This window comes from Suncus etruscus, chromosome 4, assembly GCF_024139225.1.
Source record: "Suncus etruscus isolate mSunEtr1 chromosome 4, mSunEtr1.pri.cur, whole genome shotgun sequence".
Classification (NCBI taxonomy): Eukaryota; Metazoa; Chordata; class Mammalia; order Eulipotyphla; family Soricidae; genus Suncus; species Suncus etruscus.
This window is the reverse complement of record NC_064851.1, coordinates 81553240-81570965: the sequence shown is the minus strand read 5'-3', so window position 1 is coordinate 81570965 and position 17726 is coordinate 81553240. Positions and strand designations below refer to the sequence as shown.

Genomic DNA, 17726 nt, shown 5'->3' with positions numbered 1-17726 from the left:
GAGATAGACATAGAATAATCTCATTCATTTGTGGGATATAAGAAAATAAAAGTATGGTAATAATATCGAGAGACAACAGAGATGAGAGCCGGGAAAGCTTGCCACAAAGAGCGGTGAGTGCAGTTAAGAGTAGAGAAGAGTCTACTATGACAATGCTAGTTGGAACTGTTCATTCTGGACAAGAACTGGGTGCTGAAAAGGAGATAAGGTGGCATGCATGGTAGCTCTTCATTTACAATAGTGCAAACCACAGTGTCAAAAAGGAAAGAGAGAGTATGTGAGAGAATCAAAATGCCTGTCCCAGAGACAGGCGGGTGGGAGGGTGAATGGGAGGGAAACTGGGGACATTGTTGATGAGAAAAGTGCACTGTGGGTCAAGGATGGTGTACATTCTATGACTGAAACCCAACTGTGAACAACTGCGTAACCATGATACTTAAATAAAGCAACAAAAAAGAAGGTCTGGGAAAGGTCTAAACAACTATATCAACTAGTGCCTATTTTTAAAATTACTTTATTTAAACATCGTGGTTACAAAATTGTTCATGATTGAGTTTCAGTAATACAGCGTATACCACCATTCACCAGTGCAGATTTCACATCATAAATATTCCCAGTTTCCCTCCCACCCACCCACCCCACCAGCCTCTGTGGCAGACATTATTCTCTCTCTCTTCCTCTCTCTCTCTATCAATTTTCCTTTGCATTTCTGTTAATTATAGGGGTACCATGCATATCACTTTATCTCCTTTCAGTATTCAATTCTTTTCCAGATGATCAGTTCCAACTATCAGTGCCATAGTGAACCCTTCTCTACCCTAACTGCATTGCTCCACTATTTGTGGCAAGCTTTCTACCATGGATTGTTATCCTCCTGGCCCTCATCTTTGTTGTCTCTGGTTATTTTTACCATACTGTCTTTTATTTTTCTTATATCCCACAAATAAGTGAGATTATTCTATGTCTATATCCCTCTGATTCATTTCACTCAGCATAATGTTCTCTATATACATCCATGTATAAACAAATTTCATGACTTCTATTTTTCTAATAGCTGTGTAGTATTCCATTGTGTATATGTACCACAGTTTCTTTATCTACTCATCTGTTCTCAGGCACATGGATTATTTCCAGATTCTGGATATTGTAAATAATGCTGCAATGAACATAGGAATGCAGAGGACTTTTCTGCATTTTGTTTTTAAGTTCCTAGGGCATACTCCTAGCCATGGTCTGCTGGATCATATGGAAGCTCAATTTCTAGTTTTCTGAGGAATATTTATATTGTTTTCCAAAAAGGCTGGAAAGTCTATATTCCCACCAGCAGTGAATGAGAATAACTAGGGTCTATTTCTTTTTGGACATTTTTTAAATTTCAGGTTATGGGATTTTAAGCACTCAATATTCCAATACCAAACTCCAGATTAAAGCATGCCTCCACACCACACCACACCCCATATTCTTGAAAAGGATCTAATTCTTTCTGAACTTTGTGAAGTGAGTGTGATATCCATTACACTAGGAAATGCTATTCTTTCTGGACTCTGTGGCAAAGAGAGTTAAAATACATCCTTATTCTCATCACACTTCACCCTTGCCTCAACACTGACATTCCTGTGCTTGGGGAAAGGAAATGTTCTTCAGCCCCTTTTGGAGTCTTTCCATGATTCAGACCTCATTTGCCCATTGAGTTTGAGAGGAGTCCAACCTTTGAGGGACTACAGCCTTCATTCTCACTGTTGGAGTGATGCTTCTATTCTCTTTCCTAAGTTCTTTGACATCTGGGTTTTGGGGACTCATATGTTGTACATAAAAGAAAGATGACATGGTGCATATTGGGGGCTGCTTCCCACAATGGGGAAGGAGGATCATTTAAATAAGACAGTTCAGGAAAGGAAAACAAATCCTAGATGCTAATGGTCTCTTTCTGTCCATCTATCTGTACCTCTCTCTCTCTTTTCTCTCTCTCTTTTCTCTCTCTCTCTCTCTCTCACATACACACACACACACACACACACACACATTTGGCTTGAGGGTCACACCCAGTGGTGCTCAGGACTTACTTCTGGCTCTGTGCTACAGAGTCACTCCTGGCAGGGCTTGGGGGACCATATGTGGTGCTAGAGATTGAACCAGAGTCAGAGGGTATAAGGCAAGCACCTCACTGTGAGCACTCTGCTATTCCCCCAGCCCCAGTGATGTGTGTCTTTTATAAAGGAAGTGATATTAAGAGTGATTTTACAAATACCATGTGGTGAGGTATAGCACAAACCACTTCCTCCTTACTGTGTGGAGTGACCTAGTAGAATAATACATGAGTAATAGGATGGTTTCAAACTGTTCTCCCTTTGCTTTGCTGTTTGTGGCCAATTTCTGCATGGAAAGCATTGCTGCACTCACCTCCAAAGTGGTAGGATTTTCCGTTTTTGGTGCTGGGCTGCCTCTCACAAGGCACCACCAGAAGCTGAAATCTATATTTTTGAGCTTGTGGGAAGCACAGCGCCATTGTCTCAATTCAGAAAACTTGCCAGAAGATTTTTTTCCTCTGAAGCAAATACAGTTTGAAATGTAGTAGGCAAACTTTTATACCATGAAAAATGCTGCTGATTTGGCACACGGTAAAGACCTGATTGTGTTTAGGAAGAATCAGGACATTAGCTTGTGGGCTCAAACATTTGCTCTGATGTTTAACCACATCAAGGAAGAAGGTAAGACCTAGAAACAAGTGTGTTCCCAACTCCTCTATAGATAGAGCCCATTGTTTCAGAGAGTGGGAGAGTGAAGCCCAACCCCTCCAGTCAGCCTTGCACCTGAAGCTGAGTTTTAGGGCACTGGGGACCTTCCCCTGGGCTCCTTTCAGTTGCTCTCCACCTCATGCTCACACTTTTCAGTGAACTGCTAGGGTTCTTTGAAGTCTGGGAGAACTGGATGGAATCCAGAGGAATTGGCTTCAGATCCCATTTCTGCCTGACTGAACGAGGACCAAGTGCCTAAGCTCCATTGTCAAGTGCAGGAAAATAACACGACCTGCTGTCTGTGGTCTAGGATTCTCATGAGAATTTAAGGAAAAAATTCAATTTTCTGTGCCAGTATGGAACCTGGCTTGAAGCCAAGCCTTCATTCAATGTTAGTCAGAAATAAACTAAGATCAGGGTCTTCATCTCCTGGCTACCTCATCCCACCAAAATAGGTCTTGGATTTCTATTGCTGTAGAATAAAGTGTTGCCAACTTAGCAGCCTAAACAATAATTATTAGCTCCCGATTCTGAGGGTGGGTAAGACCAGACTCATGGTTACATTTGCTGCTTTAAGGCTAAATAAAGTCCACATGTGGATAAACTTTCCCCTGTGTGGTGGTGAGCTAAGAGCCCTGTCAGTGTCCTTTGGTTTCCTGGCCTGTGGTTGTAGGACTGACATCCTATTTCTGTGCTATTCTTGGCTCCTACAGCTACTCACTTTCTGGACCTCATAGTTTTCACCCCACCGAGGAAAGGGGGGATATTGGATAATATATCCCTGGCAATGCCTCTCAATCTTTTGTTTACCTTTCTAGAAAGAGCCCAGGCCCTTCCAAGGGCTGGCATGGTCAGTCAGATCCTCCTTAGATAGTCCTGCTTTGTTAAAGTCTGCTGGGCCCCCAATTAATAATGACAAGGATAACAGCCTTATAATGGGAGCAATGAGCCCCTGAACTCAAGTTCCAAGGGTTTAATGGGACCAAGAATCTCAGGCTATGTCTATCAACTGCTTCATGTCACACTCCATAGCATGACTCTTGTTTTTACTTTTTTCTCGATGACAAAGGGGGGGGATGTTTTTCCTTGGTAGAATTCTTTATATTCTGTTTCTTTTTTCTTGCCACGCAGGGCCACTGGTACCACCCAAGCATCCATCTTTCCCTTTCTACATCTTCCCATTAGTGGTTTAGCCATTCATTGATTTTTGTCTCCAAAGGGCTGCACCCTTGCCTTGATCTCAGGACCTTCTACCGAGATTTCCTTGTTTTCTCTCAGACCTCCATAGCCAGAGCCTGCCATTCTCTCCTACTGTCCCATGAAACATCACAGCCTGTACTCAGCCTGTACTCCTGGGAAGGCATCAGAATCCAGTTTTCTACCAAAAAATACTGAAAGTGCTGGGGAATTCTGGCAACAAATTCTCTGGCCCAACTAGTATTGCTACCAACTAGTCCTCATCTCGCTCTAGAATGTTGTGCTTTCAGTCTTAACCTGACCAAGACACTGGGAAATGGGTGTGTGCTGCTAGATTTTACTTTTCTCCCAGAGAAGTGTTTTAAACTATGCAGGGGATCTGTGGTTCAGATTTAACTTCTTTTATAATTCTCCCCATTTTAGTGACTTAGGTTTCATTTCTTGGTTCTTCATTCTGGTCCCTTCCTTGTCCTCTTGCTTTCACTATGATGCCTGTTCATGTGGAGTGGAATCCACTGTAGTCACAGTAAATGGTAGCCTCAGAAAGCTGCCCTTTACCAAGGGAGCTGCCCACCCCAACTGCTCTTGTAGCCCTCCTGAGTGAGCGGTTGCTATCAGGTGCTAGGACTATATCTTACAGTTGAGGCTTCCACTTCCTTGTCCTGAGACTAGGTGAAGTTAATATAGCTGAAATTCACACCACAGTTTGGCACTTTTAGCTTTCTCTTCCTGTCTCTCCCTTCTGCCTGCAACTTTATGTACCTCAAAAGGAAGTGATTTGCTTCTGCAGAAGACTGCCTGGACTTTCCTCGTTTCTCCAGAATCCTTCTTGATGCCCTGCAGTGTTGCATAACTGAGTACTGCTTTATTGATTGGTATATGAGGAAATGTCAGCATGTCTGTATATATAACCCAGACCAGACTGTGGTGAACAGCTTCTACCTAAAAGTCAAGTAGACTTTTTTGGTTTGAGTTCAGTGGCCTCTCTGGGGGAGCTCCATAAAACCAAGGAACCACGACCAGCAAATTTGACCAATGTGGGCAGACAATTTGATTCTAATGCCAGTAATGCTTCAGAGGACCCCCGGGGTCATATCTGGTGGTGCTTGCAGGTATCCAGGGCCATACCCTGTGGTGCTTAGAGAGGCATATGGTGCCAGGGATTAAACTCAGGACTTGTGCGTGCAGGGCATGTACTCCTGACCCCGGACTTATCTCTCAGCTCCTAGACTCATATTGGATCAAAGCAACCTATGCTCAGCACAATGGGTGAGTTTCATCTTTTAGATCAGTTTTAGCCACTCAAAGGCTATGTTGAAAAAGATATTTGGTTTGGTTTGGTTTTTTTTTTGGGGGGGGGGCACACCTGTTTGATGCTATGGGGTTACTCCTGGCTATGCGCTCAGAAATCACCCCTGGCTTGGAGGTAAACCATATGGAACGTCAGGGGATCTAACCGCAGTCGTCCTAGGCTAGCTCTCGCAAGGCAGACACCTTACCTCTAGCACCACCTCTCCAGCCCCATATGTTGAAAAAGGTTTTGGAGTCACATGTGGCATTCAGTCAGTAGTAGTCTCATGAAACAAAAGGATCAAATGTGGCAGTAAGTGCTGATACACCACAGAGTGCTCTTATCAGGAGTAGTGAACCTCATAGTTTATCTTTACAACTCTTCCCCATGTTGCTTGAGGCTTTTAACACATTCAAGGGGATCAAAGAAATTTTGAGTAAGCCAGACACTATGTGTATGGTAGAAGTAAAGTTCCTTTGTTTGCAGAGTAAAGGATTTACCAGCCATAGCCCAGATACCTGAAACACAGACCCAGGGCTTTAGTAGTCAAATGGCTGACCATCAGTTGGTCTGGGCACAGTGACATGCAGAGTTGTTCATGAGTTCTTGGTGAGTGGTGGTGTACTCGAATCCAGGATCACACTTTTGGACTCATGCTAGTCACTGTTCCCCAATGTTCCAAGTAGCTAGAGCAAGCATATTGGTGCATTAGATTTTCATGATGGACATACAATATCGGCCATAAAAGCCATAGCACAGTGTCCTATATAATAAAGGATTTTTTATTATTATCCCAGATATAAACAAGCTTGCCTGTGGCAATGAGCCTAATCACACCATGTACAATTCATGACCTTCTGACTCTTCCATCAGGAAATGATTAGTTAGTCTGACCCAAGTGGGAAGAAAAAGACCCTAAGTTCTTACAAAATATTTTCATTGTAATTCATTCTTAATGACTTGAACCTAATGATTTAAATGATGTATTTTGGTTTCCTTATATTTGTCAATGAAGGGAAGAAAGAAAGCAAAACCTATGCAGATACTTGAAATAACAAATGCAGAGCTAAGAAAGGAGATGATCTGGACCTCAAGCTTGATGTGGCTGGCACCAAGTTCACTCCTACATGCTCCCACCCACCCCATGCCACTGGCCCTTGCGGCACCGACTCAAGTACTGCTGGGCTCAAGCAGCATCTTGTCACTAGACTTGAGCATTGAACTATTAGACCATCCCAGCTGATGGAGTTATTGTGGGGCACTAAGGCCCACTAAGTACTGAGTTATGAGTACTAAGCAGGCTCACTAAGCACTGCTTGGAAGTCCCTCAACCCCATCCCTGAGCCCCAATACAAATGCATGGAGTATTAATGTAGCTGTACCTTTTGTAAATTAAAGTATTATCTCCAAAATTATTCTAAGGCTTTGGGTTTTTTTTATTACTGTTAATTATTGAGTACTTACTATGTGCAGGTACTGTCCTGAACAATATGGGTACAACTATAAAACAAAATCCAAAAGATAGGGATTAGAGAATGGTTCAATGAATTAAGCTCAGGCTTTGCATGCAGGAGGCTCTAGTTCAATCCACAGTCCAATATAGTCCACTTAACACTCTCAGGAGTGACCCCTTCTCAAGCACAAAGCAAGGAGTAACCCACTGTCTGGTTTAGCATGTGGCCCAAATACACACACACATGAAAAGACACACATATAAAATACGTACTTTCGGGACGTTTATAATTTGCTTGCATTTTATTATAAAATTATATATGGCATTATATCTCTATATAGTGCCATTTCAGTGGCTTTGTTTATTTTTTTAATTTAGAAATTTATCATAACATCAAATTTTACCAAGTTGTCTATAATTTAGTATAGGTATTTTTAGTATAGGTAATATTTTAGGTATTAAATAATCAAAATACCAGTTCCAACACCAATGTGGTGGAACTCTTCTTCGCCAGTGTCCCAATTTCCCAACCACCATCCTAGCCTGCTCCCTTACAGCACAAACAAATTTACTTAATGTTAAAATTACTTGATTTTAAACTACTTAATGTTAAAATGTTAAATGTTTGTTAAAACACAAAGACAAATTAAATTATCAAAACTTAGATCAACAAGGTTAAGTTTGAAATATTTGAAAATTTCTCCATGGTGTTAAGTCGGTGTCTAAGGATTTACTGGCCTGTGGTTAGTGTTAGTTGAGCCTTCTGTCTTACTGTTTAGGCTCAATGAGGTTGGTAAATTTCTTGTAACTTTCCCATCAGATTTCCTGTGATACTGCTGGGCTGCATTTCTATAACATTGTGAGGTGTCTGCCTGCTGCTTGCCAGTGTGCAGTCCAGGACCTACAGATCTGAAACAAATTTGGTGGCTTAGCAGTTTAATGAAGTCAAATCTTGGAGCCAGGCTGTTTCTGCTGGAATGTGTAGGGTGTGGTGCTGGGCTGCTGTATTTCATGTAGAAAGGGGAATCTGACCCACGCATTCTGAGGAAGATTGCTTTCTCCTGATTTGCGTAGATATAAGATCCTATTATGGGTCAGACTCAGAAGAGAGGTTGATAATGAGAGTTTTCATTGGTTTTAGTTTCTCTTCTCCCCCATAAAAAATAAGCTGCAAGGGAAAAGTCATAGCATTTCACAACACGTTTTCAAGTTGTCTCCTACCTAATGTTTCTGCTGTCCCAATTCTGGGTCACCTGCTTATCACAAGTATATAAGGGAAATAGCTGTTTTTCAAAGTAACTATAACTTCTTCTCTCTGCACAAATCAGAATTTATAGATCTTGACATTACTAACTTAGAGCTAGGTAATTCTTTGTTGTTGGTAATTTTCCTTTCCTACCCATTGTATATTGCTGACCATCATCTTTGGTCTTTAGAGATCCCCTAGCTGTTACCAAAAAATGTCTTAAAAAAAAGTCTTCAGATTTTGTCTGATATGTCTCTTCACTGAGGGCAGAAGAAACAAAGATAACCCTGTTTGAGAATAAATGTTGGTATAAATGTGTTTCTGTGATTCAGTTCTCACCTCCTCTGATACAGTAGATTAGTGGGGAAAAAACACTTAACAATATTTTCAATTGACCTTCATAGAAACTTAAAGAAATTTCCTGTGACAAAAGTGTTAGTATGAACAAGACAGTTATCAGGTTTATGAATAAATATCAACAACAAATAATGAGATTCCTTTGGTATATTATGCTTTAGAGAGATTTTTTTTTCCTCTTGGAAAATTGTTAAAATTGCAGCCACTTACCATAAGTGGGAGATCATGTTGGACACAATATACTGTCATTTAATCTTGAAAGATTTTCATATAAACATGTTCCAGACTTGATCTCAGCTCAATAGCAGATGGCTCATTTCCAAATATTTCCATTCCAGAAACTGAGTCAGTTCAATAAGTATTTTTTGAAGTATGTAACATAAAAATGCTTTACATCAGCCCAATACTGCTTCTGTGATCCTATTCAGTAGGAAAGTAATGCTCAGAACAGTGCCCAAAGAGTCTCATATCTATGTGTTATCCCCCACTTTGGGGGTACCCCACTCTAGAAAAATAAGCTCTTTCACTCTCCAAATCCCTTTCCACTCTGTACCAGCTGTGGCCTCCCCAGTAAACCCATATAATTACACATTATGTCATGTGTTTTTAATTTTGTTTAAGTCCCTATGGGGCCCACTTTACAGAGTTTTGGCAGAGATAGCTATTGTGTGTTCAGCTAACCCTTATGGAAGTTTCACAAGATATTGTAGTCCCAAGTGGGATGCTTGAATTGACTTACTTTATATTTCTGAATTTATAAATTATATATGTATTATTATAATATTATTCATATATTTTATGATTTACCTTCACTACACACACACACACACACACACACCAGTAGATTAAAAAATACCAGGCATAATGTTGGTTGGTTAAAGTCAACAAAAGCAGGTCTCAACTTGAGACCCAGAGGAGTCAGAGAGAAACACAGTAGGCTGGAGAATCTTCGTGCATTTCAGTTGCTATCTATTGAGTGTCTACATGTGACAGGCACTGACAGTGGAACTCTAGCATAAATAGGAATGGCTCTACCTTTCTGCAAGACGCAGCTCACTGGGCAATGAAACAAGTGGACTGGCCTGTTCTAATGTACTGTGACAGGTACCATGATGATGAGGGAAGTTATGTACCATAGTAACAGTTAGATTGAGTATCACTCCAGTCTGGAGGATGTGGAGGAATCCAAGAAACCTTTGTAGAGGAACTGGTGCTCAGCTAGGACTGGAAGGATATGTTGCATACCAAAGGAGAGGAAAAGTATTCAAGGTCTGGAGATAAGCAGATTCAGTAGAATTTCAGAAGAACCCAGCATGTTTGTAGAGTAGAATGTGAGGCAGCGTGAGAAGAAAATAAGGAGAACAAAGGATTTTTCTCAGAATATTGTGTGAACATCTGGATTGTTGGTAGAGTCATTTACTGAAATGAAGAAGAAGAAGGTTTTGAGGAATGTGGGGACATTGAATTTAGATTGTTAACCCAATACCAACTCTAGAAAATGAGAATGATGTTTTTAAATATTCTTTAAAGATGTCAAAAACTAATAAGAATTTTCAAAATCAATTAGCAGCTTTAAATAATTTTATTACTGTCGTAACATGACATGCTACAAATATATCTGGACTTTTTCCTTTCTGCCTATTTTGTTTTTAACCCAGCATCTTTTTTTTTTCATTTAAGTATTGTATTATTCAATTGCTTTAAGTGTATCTACTGTGTGTATGAAGAGAGGGTCCTCATGAGTGAAGAATTTGAAGAGTTCTTTGGGATGGTATTACATTCCTCTTCTGCCCTTGTCTTTATTGTTCTTTGCCATGATGAAGGTTTTATTCTAATATTGCATAGACTCATTTTGTAGAGTGTACATTGTTTTTTGAGCAGACTAAATGTAAGTTTAGTCAGTAAGTGTCACTGGGTTCTTTAGGTTTAGGCATGGGTCTAGGGAAGTTCCAGGGAGCAAACCTCTTTTGAGGACCAAGTGGTAGGATGACCAATACACTGTGTGTTGACTCCATTGTCTAAAGCTTCTAGTATTAAATGTGTTTGTCAAATTTAGGGCACTGAGGTCACCTCTAATGGGATACTCTGACCACTGCTCTTCCTCATTTTTCACAGACTTGAAATATCCAGAGCCAAGTTGTATAAATTCTTCCCCTTTAATAGTTAAGCAACCCAGGGGCTGGAGAGATAGTTCAGGGGTAAAGTTCTTGCCTTGTATGCAATCAGTTAGATCTATGGCACTACATGTGGTCTCCTGAGTGCCACCAGATGTGGCCCAAAAACTAAACAAAAGTAAAAATGAATATATAAATAAATTCAGCTCTAAGGTATCCCAAGTTCATGTGCCTGCTCTTTATTTCTGGCAGGAATTTAGATAATGGGCTGTGTGCAATGTAAGGATAAAGAAGCAACAAAATTGACGGAGGAGAGGGACGGCAGCCTGAACCAGAGCTCCGGGTACCGCTATGGCACAGACCCCACCCCTCAGCACTACCCCAGCTTTGGCGTGACCTCCATCCCCAACTACAACAACTTCCATGCAGCTGGAGGCCAAGGACTCACTGTCTTTGGGGGTGTGAATTCTTCGTCTCATACTGGGACCTTGCGTACAAGAGGAGGCACAGGTAAGCTGCCCTGAATTTGATGCCAGACACAAGTGGGGGTCAACATTCCCCTTCTCTAGCTGATGAATTTTCTGGGTTTGGCAACTTTCAACCATCTCCTTCTGTCCTTTGCTAGCCAAGAGGCAGTAGAAAGAATTTGGTGGTCAAGTCAAGAAATCTAGGTGTTACCAGTGACAAGCTTCTACCCAGGGGAGGTGCTTAAGGCCTATTTCTCTGGGCCCTGACTGAATAGTTAAGAGGAAGGAAGGCAGTTTTTGCCCAAAAAAACTTGAGTGTTTTTTGAATCAGACTCTAGATATGTCTATGCTCCTTCTGTCTTTCTTTTGGTAAAGAGACACTTGATAGGACCAGAGACTTGGAGCAAAGGTTAAGACATATGCCCTTGCCTTGCATATAACCAAACTCAAACCTGGTTGATCCCCAACCAGGGAACTTTGGACAGCATGACTTGGGATTATTATCTCCTTCCATTTGCTAGTCTTCCCTGAATCATGACTCATCAACCTTCAGTATAGTCCAGTATATTTTATTTTTAAATATGTTAAATTTGAATTTTGCATACCTATAAGAGAAGTTCCCTTTGTTGTTGTTGATGTTGTGTGTGTGTTTAAGTTCTCTTTCCCACCACCAGACATTGTTGTATTGCCATGTGTACTTGCTGACTTAGCCAGAACTTTATAAAGTTCCTGGCATACATTCCCAGACATATGCTTTTCGACATATTTCTAAGTTACCTCACATTGGTCGCCTTCCAAATTGTCTTCCTGGAGTGTGAGTTATGGTCACTAGGTATTTGACATGATATATTACAAAATTGTTTTATATTCAAGTTTTATAGACATCAGCTGCTCTGCTCTGGGCTCTTCTGGAAAGATGTTAGATAACAAGCCCACATGTCTTGCTCATCTTGCTCATCATTAGCAGCCTCCTTTCACCCTCTGTATCTGACCAAGAGCTTGAGAATTAGCCTTTCTCTCTGCACAGCAGAAGAGGCAGTAATGTTCATCTTGGTATTCAGGGGAGATCTCATGTTCCCTTTAAAGCTGACTTCACAGAGGTAAATGAAGACAGGGAGCACTTGGTTATCCCTCCTGTCTTCCTGGAAGGCACTGGAATTGGGGGTGAGGGAGACATCCATGCAGTCTAAGGAAGCCCACACATCTCTTGAGGATACTGGATGGGAAAGGCAAAGCCACACCACTGCACACTCCCCATGCCTGAGACAGGAAGCACAAGTGCTCTGCCAGTTAGACTCTAAGTTCTGCTAAGGCAAGCAGCAACCTTGTTCATTCATCCAATGGCACAAGAGATGAATCCATAGGAATCCAAATGTCTAAGGCAGACACTGGACAGTGCCTCCCACCTTAAACAGGAGCAGTCAGGAGCAGGATTTGTCTTAAGAGGCTCTTCATTTCCTTTTAGAAAATTAGAAAGCACTCTCCAAAGTTTAGGGGACCTCTCTGCCCTGTTTTCTTTGGTTTTGTTATACAGAGATATCTCTCTTCTTAACGCAGTTTTCAGAAATGATATGTGTGTATCACTGTGACTCCTGTTATACCTCCTCTGTTGCTGCAATATAAAAACTCCCTTAGGTTGGAGAGATCATTCAGGGCTAAGGTACTTGCATGCAGCTGATCCAGGTTCTATTATCAGAAGTGATCCTAAAGCACAGAGCTAGTTGTAAGTCTTGAGCTGCGTGGTTTGCCCCTAGCAAAGGAAAAGATAAAAGCACACAGTGAGACTATATAGACTGAGAGTAGATGTATCCATCCCTGACACCTTGTCTTCCACTCAGTGGAGCATAGGTTTGTTTTGAACTCACATAATGAAGGGAATTTTAGTAAAGGATTTCATGAGAATATGCATGATCTTATCCATGACTTCACCTTTTTTGGTATGTCAACCTTTTTCTTACCTTTCAAAGAAATCTAGAAGACGATAAACAGTTGCTAACTGAATCTTACTGGAATGCTCAGACATTTTGAATGTCAATGCTCTTATAGGATGCCCCCTTGCATCACACACAACTAAAAAAGGAACTTCCCTCATAGATATGTAAGATTCTAATTTAACATATTTAAAACTAAAATACTGGAAGTATATTTAAGGTTGACAAGTCATGTTTCAGGGAAGATTAGCAAATGGAAGGAGATAATAACCCACAAGTTCCCGGGTTGGGGATCAAACTGAGTTTGGTTGTATGCAAGACAAGAGCATATGTCTTTGATTTTTAGGCAAATCATTTCTTTGGCACTATCTACAAAGCAAATAACAGCCTGGTAAAGGGTATAATCCATGTTGAACCACATGAGGTACTTTGAATTATATGGAGATTAAAAATATGAAGTCAAAGAGGAGAGAAATGAAGTGTATTCATTACCAACTGCTGCTTAGAAAATTGCCACAAAAGTTAGCCTTAAAACAACACATATTAGGGGCTGGAGAGATAGTACAGAGGTATGGTGCTTGCCTTACACATGGTTAGCCTCTGTCTAAATCCCTGGCACTACACATGATTTCGTGAGTACCAGTTTAATCCTTAATCACCACTGAGTATGACCCCCAAACAAAAAATCAATGCATTTTTTGTCTCTATAGTTTTCTATTTATTAAAGTTTCTATTGGCTAGAAATCCTAAAATGACTAAGCTAGATCCTCTGTTTCTGGATCTCTCACATGATACAGTCAAGGTATGTTGGCTGGGGTATGATTCAACTGGGGAGGATCTGATCCCAAGATTATGTGGGTGCAGAAATCTTTCCCTCATTGTTCCAAAGCCATTCTCAGTTTTTCATCCCATGGGCTTTTCCAGTATGGCCGATTTTTTCATCTGTGTGTTCCTGCCAAAGTGGCAATGAATAGCCTGCCAAGAAAACAGAAGCCACAGTCTTCAGAAGCCAGACAACCTTTAAACTATATATCCAAACCACAAACTCCACCACAATGAAACATAAAATCCTAAACTTTAACATTTGCCTATCAAGGTGGCAGGGTAGGGCGCAATGGGAAGGAATTTGGAAATACTAATGGAAGGAAGTTGACACTGGTAGTGGGATTTGTGCTAGAACATTATATTTGGATAGCTCAACTATCAATAACTTTATAAATCATGGCTCTTAAATTTTTTTAAATTTTTAACAAAAGTAGAAATATAAAGAAAAAAAGCATGACTACTAAGGAAAATTCCCAACACTCTTGCTATATTCTATTGGTTAAAAACAAGTTTTTGCTGGGAACTGGAGCAACAGTATATAGCATGTAAGGTATTTTCTATGTTATACCCACATTGTTACCACATTGTTCCCCCAAGCCCTCCAGAAGTGATCCCTCTACACAGAACCAGGAGTAAACCATCAGATGTAACTCAACACCCATACATACACCCAAAAACAAAGAAATGAGTCTAAAAACGAGTTTCCAGTTTTGGCTATCCTTAAGGGAAAGGAGATTGCATGAGGTAATGAATACCAAGAGGTGAAATTAGTAAAGGCTTTCTTACTGTTCTCCTTATGCTAAGTCCAGATCAGTGAGGACTGTGGCTATTTTTTGCTATTGATATTGAACTTCTGCATGACAGAGGAATCACCCAGATAGAAGACTGTAGTGAGTCTTCTCACAAGAAGAGGGTGAGTATGTGGAAGACTGAGTACTACAAGTCAGTGTGAGGGTAGGTGAATCCAAGGGAGAAGGAAGGCAAAAGAGAGAGGGGCTCATTGTTTGCATGTGAGAGCTACTGCTTCAGTGCCCAGCACTGCCAGGTTTCTTGAGCACAGCACTGGAAGTAGCACACACACCCCCCAAGCACAACCTAGTTTAATCCCTAAAACAACAACAACAACTATGATAAAGCAGGAACGAGATGCAATGCAGTTGCAAAAAGCAATGCAGTTGCCCAGGGCAAGGCATTACAAATTGGGATCATCACTGCAGAGAGGGTTTTATCTCACTACAAGGGTTTTTCTTAGACTCCAGCAGCACTTTTCTTCCACATTCTGTAGTACCGTTCTGCCTGTGGCAAGAGTAGTTCCATTTTACCAGAAACCTAACCTGGGTTCCTAAGAGGAGAGGAATGTTCATTGCAGAAAAACCAAGGAACCTGATCTTGAATATGGCAGCTGCCACAGCTGGTCTCAGTTGGAGATATTTTGGTGCCTATATTCTCCTTCAGAGGTTCACAGAGGGAAATCCTGCAGGTCAGATCCAGTTATGCTTTCTGCTCCAAAGACCAGGACCGTGAATACAGCTCCAGTCTTTGCATATTAATTTGCCATACTGTGTTGTTATTATCTACACTGATGATGTGTAGTTTTGTGAATATTGATCTTCTCAGCATTTACGTCTCCACATATAATAATCTCTCCCTTTTCTGTTGTGTTTTGTCAGGAGTGACCCTATTTGTGGCCCTTTATGATTATGAAGCACGGACGGAAGATGACCTGAGTTTTCACAAAGGAGAAAAATTTCAAATATTAAACAGCTCGTAAGTGTGGAGGAGAGGGAGAAATATGTGTGCCTTTCAGGCTGGCAAAGGGCTCTTGCATTTCCCATCTGTAGGCTGTTCAGCTTTCTAAATTGCTGGATCTCTTAAGAAATTCACTTTGTTCTCAGTGCAGTCTCACTTAAGAAACCAAGAGTGGATAAATGGGCAGAGGATTTGTTGTTCAAGAAATGTTGCCATTTCTGTGGCAGAATTGATTATTTTTGTTTGGATTGAAAGGTTGTCAAAGTGGAAATGGAGAGATACTACAGTAGACAGGTCACTGGCCTTGTACATGGCCAAACTGAGTTTGATTTCCAATACCCCATAATGTCTCCAGAGCCTTGCTGGGTATTATCTTTGAGCACAGAGTTAGGTGTGGTCCCTGTGCACTGCCACATGTGGCACGCACACACACACACACACACACACACACACACACACACACACACACACACACACACCAAGAAAATGCCAAGGCCTACTTCAACAAAACAGGTCTTTATCTAGTACCACTAGTGTCCTTGTGAACAAGTGACACTGCCTGCTATCCATGAGTGCCTCCTCCTCTTCCTCTCTTCCTCTTCCTCCTCAGTTCTAAGGTGTGGGTTTTTTACTTTGTATTTATATATTAGGTAGTATACTAAAAGTGTGCATTATGGTGGTCACACAAAAGTAAATGTGTTAATACTCCTTTAAAATGGTTCAAGAGAAGGAGCTAGAGAGAGTATAGGTTAAGGCAAAGGCCCTTCATTCTGCCAGCCCTGTTTTTAGACCCCAGTATCACATGGTGCTCCAGTGATGAGCCACCATCCTCCAGCCCTAACACTGAACTCTCTGCCATAGTTGACCAAGTATTCCCAGAGTGGCCTGCAAGCCTCTCAGATCACTATTTGGGAATGAGAACCCCCCCCAAATTAAAGGGTCAGTTTAATGTTACACATATTTTCCACAATTTGGAATTTCCACCCCAAATTTAGTACAGTACCCCCCTGCCCTTGTGAGCCCTGTAGCCACAGGCCTTATTCTACAGTGGGAAGTAGCTGGTATTTTTTAAGGTGCCTTCTAAGTCAGCCACGAACTGAGGGGCATGTATTCTTATGCATTCTCTTTTGGGATTAGTAGAGGCAAAGAAGGGGAGTTTGGGTCACACTCAGCAGTACTCAGGGCTACTCCTAGTTCTGCTCTCAGAAATTAATTCTGGTGGATTCAGGGTTGGGAATTGAACCTGGGTCAGCCTCATTTAAGGCAAATGCCCCTACCTGCTGTATTATTGTTCTGGAACCTCTCATGGATACTTCAGAGCAATTGTGTAAGGTCTCTCTTCAAGTCTCCATATGATGCCTGAGAAACAAGTGTTCCAGCTGCAGGGGCAATTCCCAGGAACACTGAGGAAAAGAAAGCAGGTGGCAGAGCTACCAGACAATGCCAAGACAGCATCCCAGAACCACATGGTTTGGTTCTAAAAAGCCCAGTCACCCTAGCAAAGGGAACTGAGCCCACCAATTACAGGAGAAAATAGGAGATAGGAGAGATGAGGCTTTTGAATCTCTTTTGATTTATGGTCCTATTTTTTAGTTAGATTCTCAGTTGAAGTACCTTCTGTCAGAGACTGCTAAGTTAAATTCTAAAATATACCTCTCTTGGGACCAGAATATACCTCTCTTGGGACACTGACCTTGCACATGGCTGACCTTGGTTCAACCCCTGGTACCCTGTATGGTCCTCTGAGCCTTGCCAGGAGTTAATCCCTGAACACAGAGCCATGAGTAAACCCAGAGCAAAAACAATAATTATAATAAAAAAATATACAGCTCTTGCTTGCCCCCTTATGCAGTATTCATTCAACTCTACCATGGGAGTTAGAACTCATAATACCATTTGTACCTTCTAATAAGAACTAAAGAGTTAAAGGAAAAGAGTACAGAGGGTGAGAGAGTACAGGAGGTAAGGTGCGTGTTTTAATGCAACTGATTCCAGTTTGATCCCTACCACACACAACCAGAGGTTATTCCTGAACAGAGTCAAAAGTAACCCCTGAACATCACCAGATTTAACCCAGAACCCCCCAAAAATTGTGAAGAAAGAAAGAAGGCACTTCAGTGTCATACAACTAAAAGGGTAAAGAAGTTTCAGGGACAATACCATCTGTGGCTGTCTACATTTTGTGGTTGGCCTGCATGGACTTTAGTGTTGGCCCACAGCTTTGTGCCTCTGCCCCTGTTCTCTGAGAAGAAAACATTACAAAAGCATTTTGCTCCCTCCTCTACTTTTAATGGTCCTGCTGCCTATAGAATTTCTCATCTCACATGCCATTTAAATACCCTTTATTTCAAATTGGAGGTG

General features: G+C 41.3%; 1 protein-coding gene across 3 annotated transcripts in view; it reads left to right on the top strand.

Moving 5' to 3' along the window:
• FYN (FYN proto-oncogene, Src family tyrosine kinase) overlaps positions 1-17726 on the top strand; it is a 266012-nt gene that overhangs the window by 176260 nt on the left and 72026 nt on the right. For all 3 annotated transcript variants that reach the window (XM_049771190.1, XM_049771188.1, XM_049771189.1), the window contains 2 exons: positions 10646-10903; positions 15287-15383. In XM_049771190.1, coding sequence (XP_049627147.1) covers positions 10657-10903; positions 15287-15383 — 344 coding nt within the window. In that variant the 5' untranslated portion in view covers positions 10646-10656. The remainder of the gene's footprint in view (positions 1-10645; positions 10904-15286; positions 15384-17726) is intronic.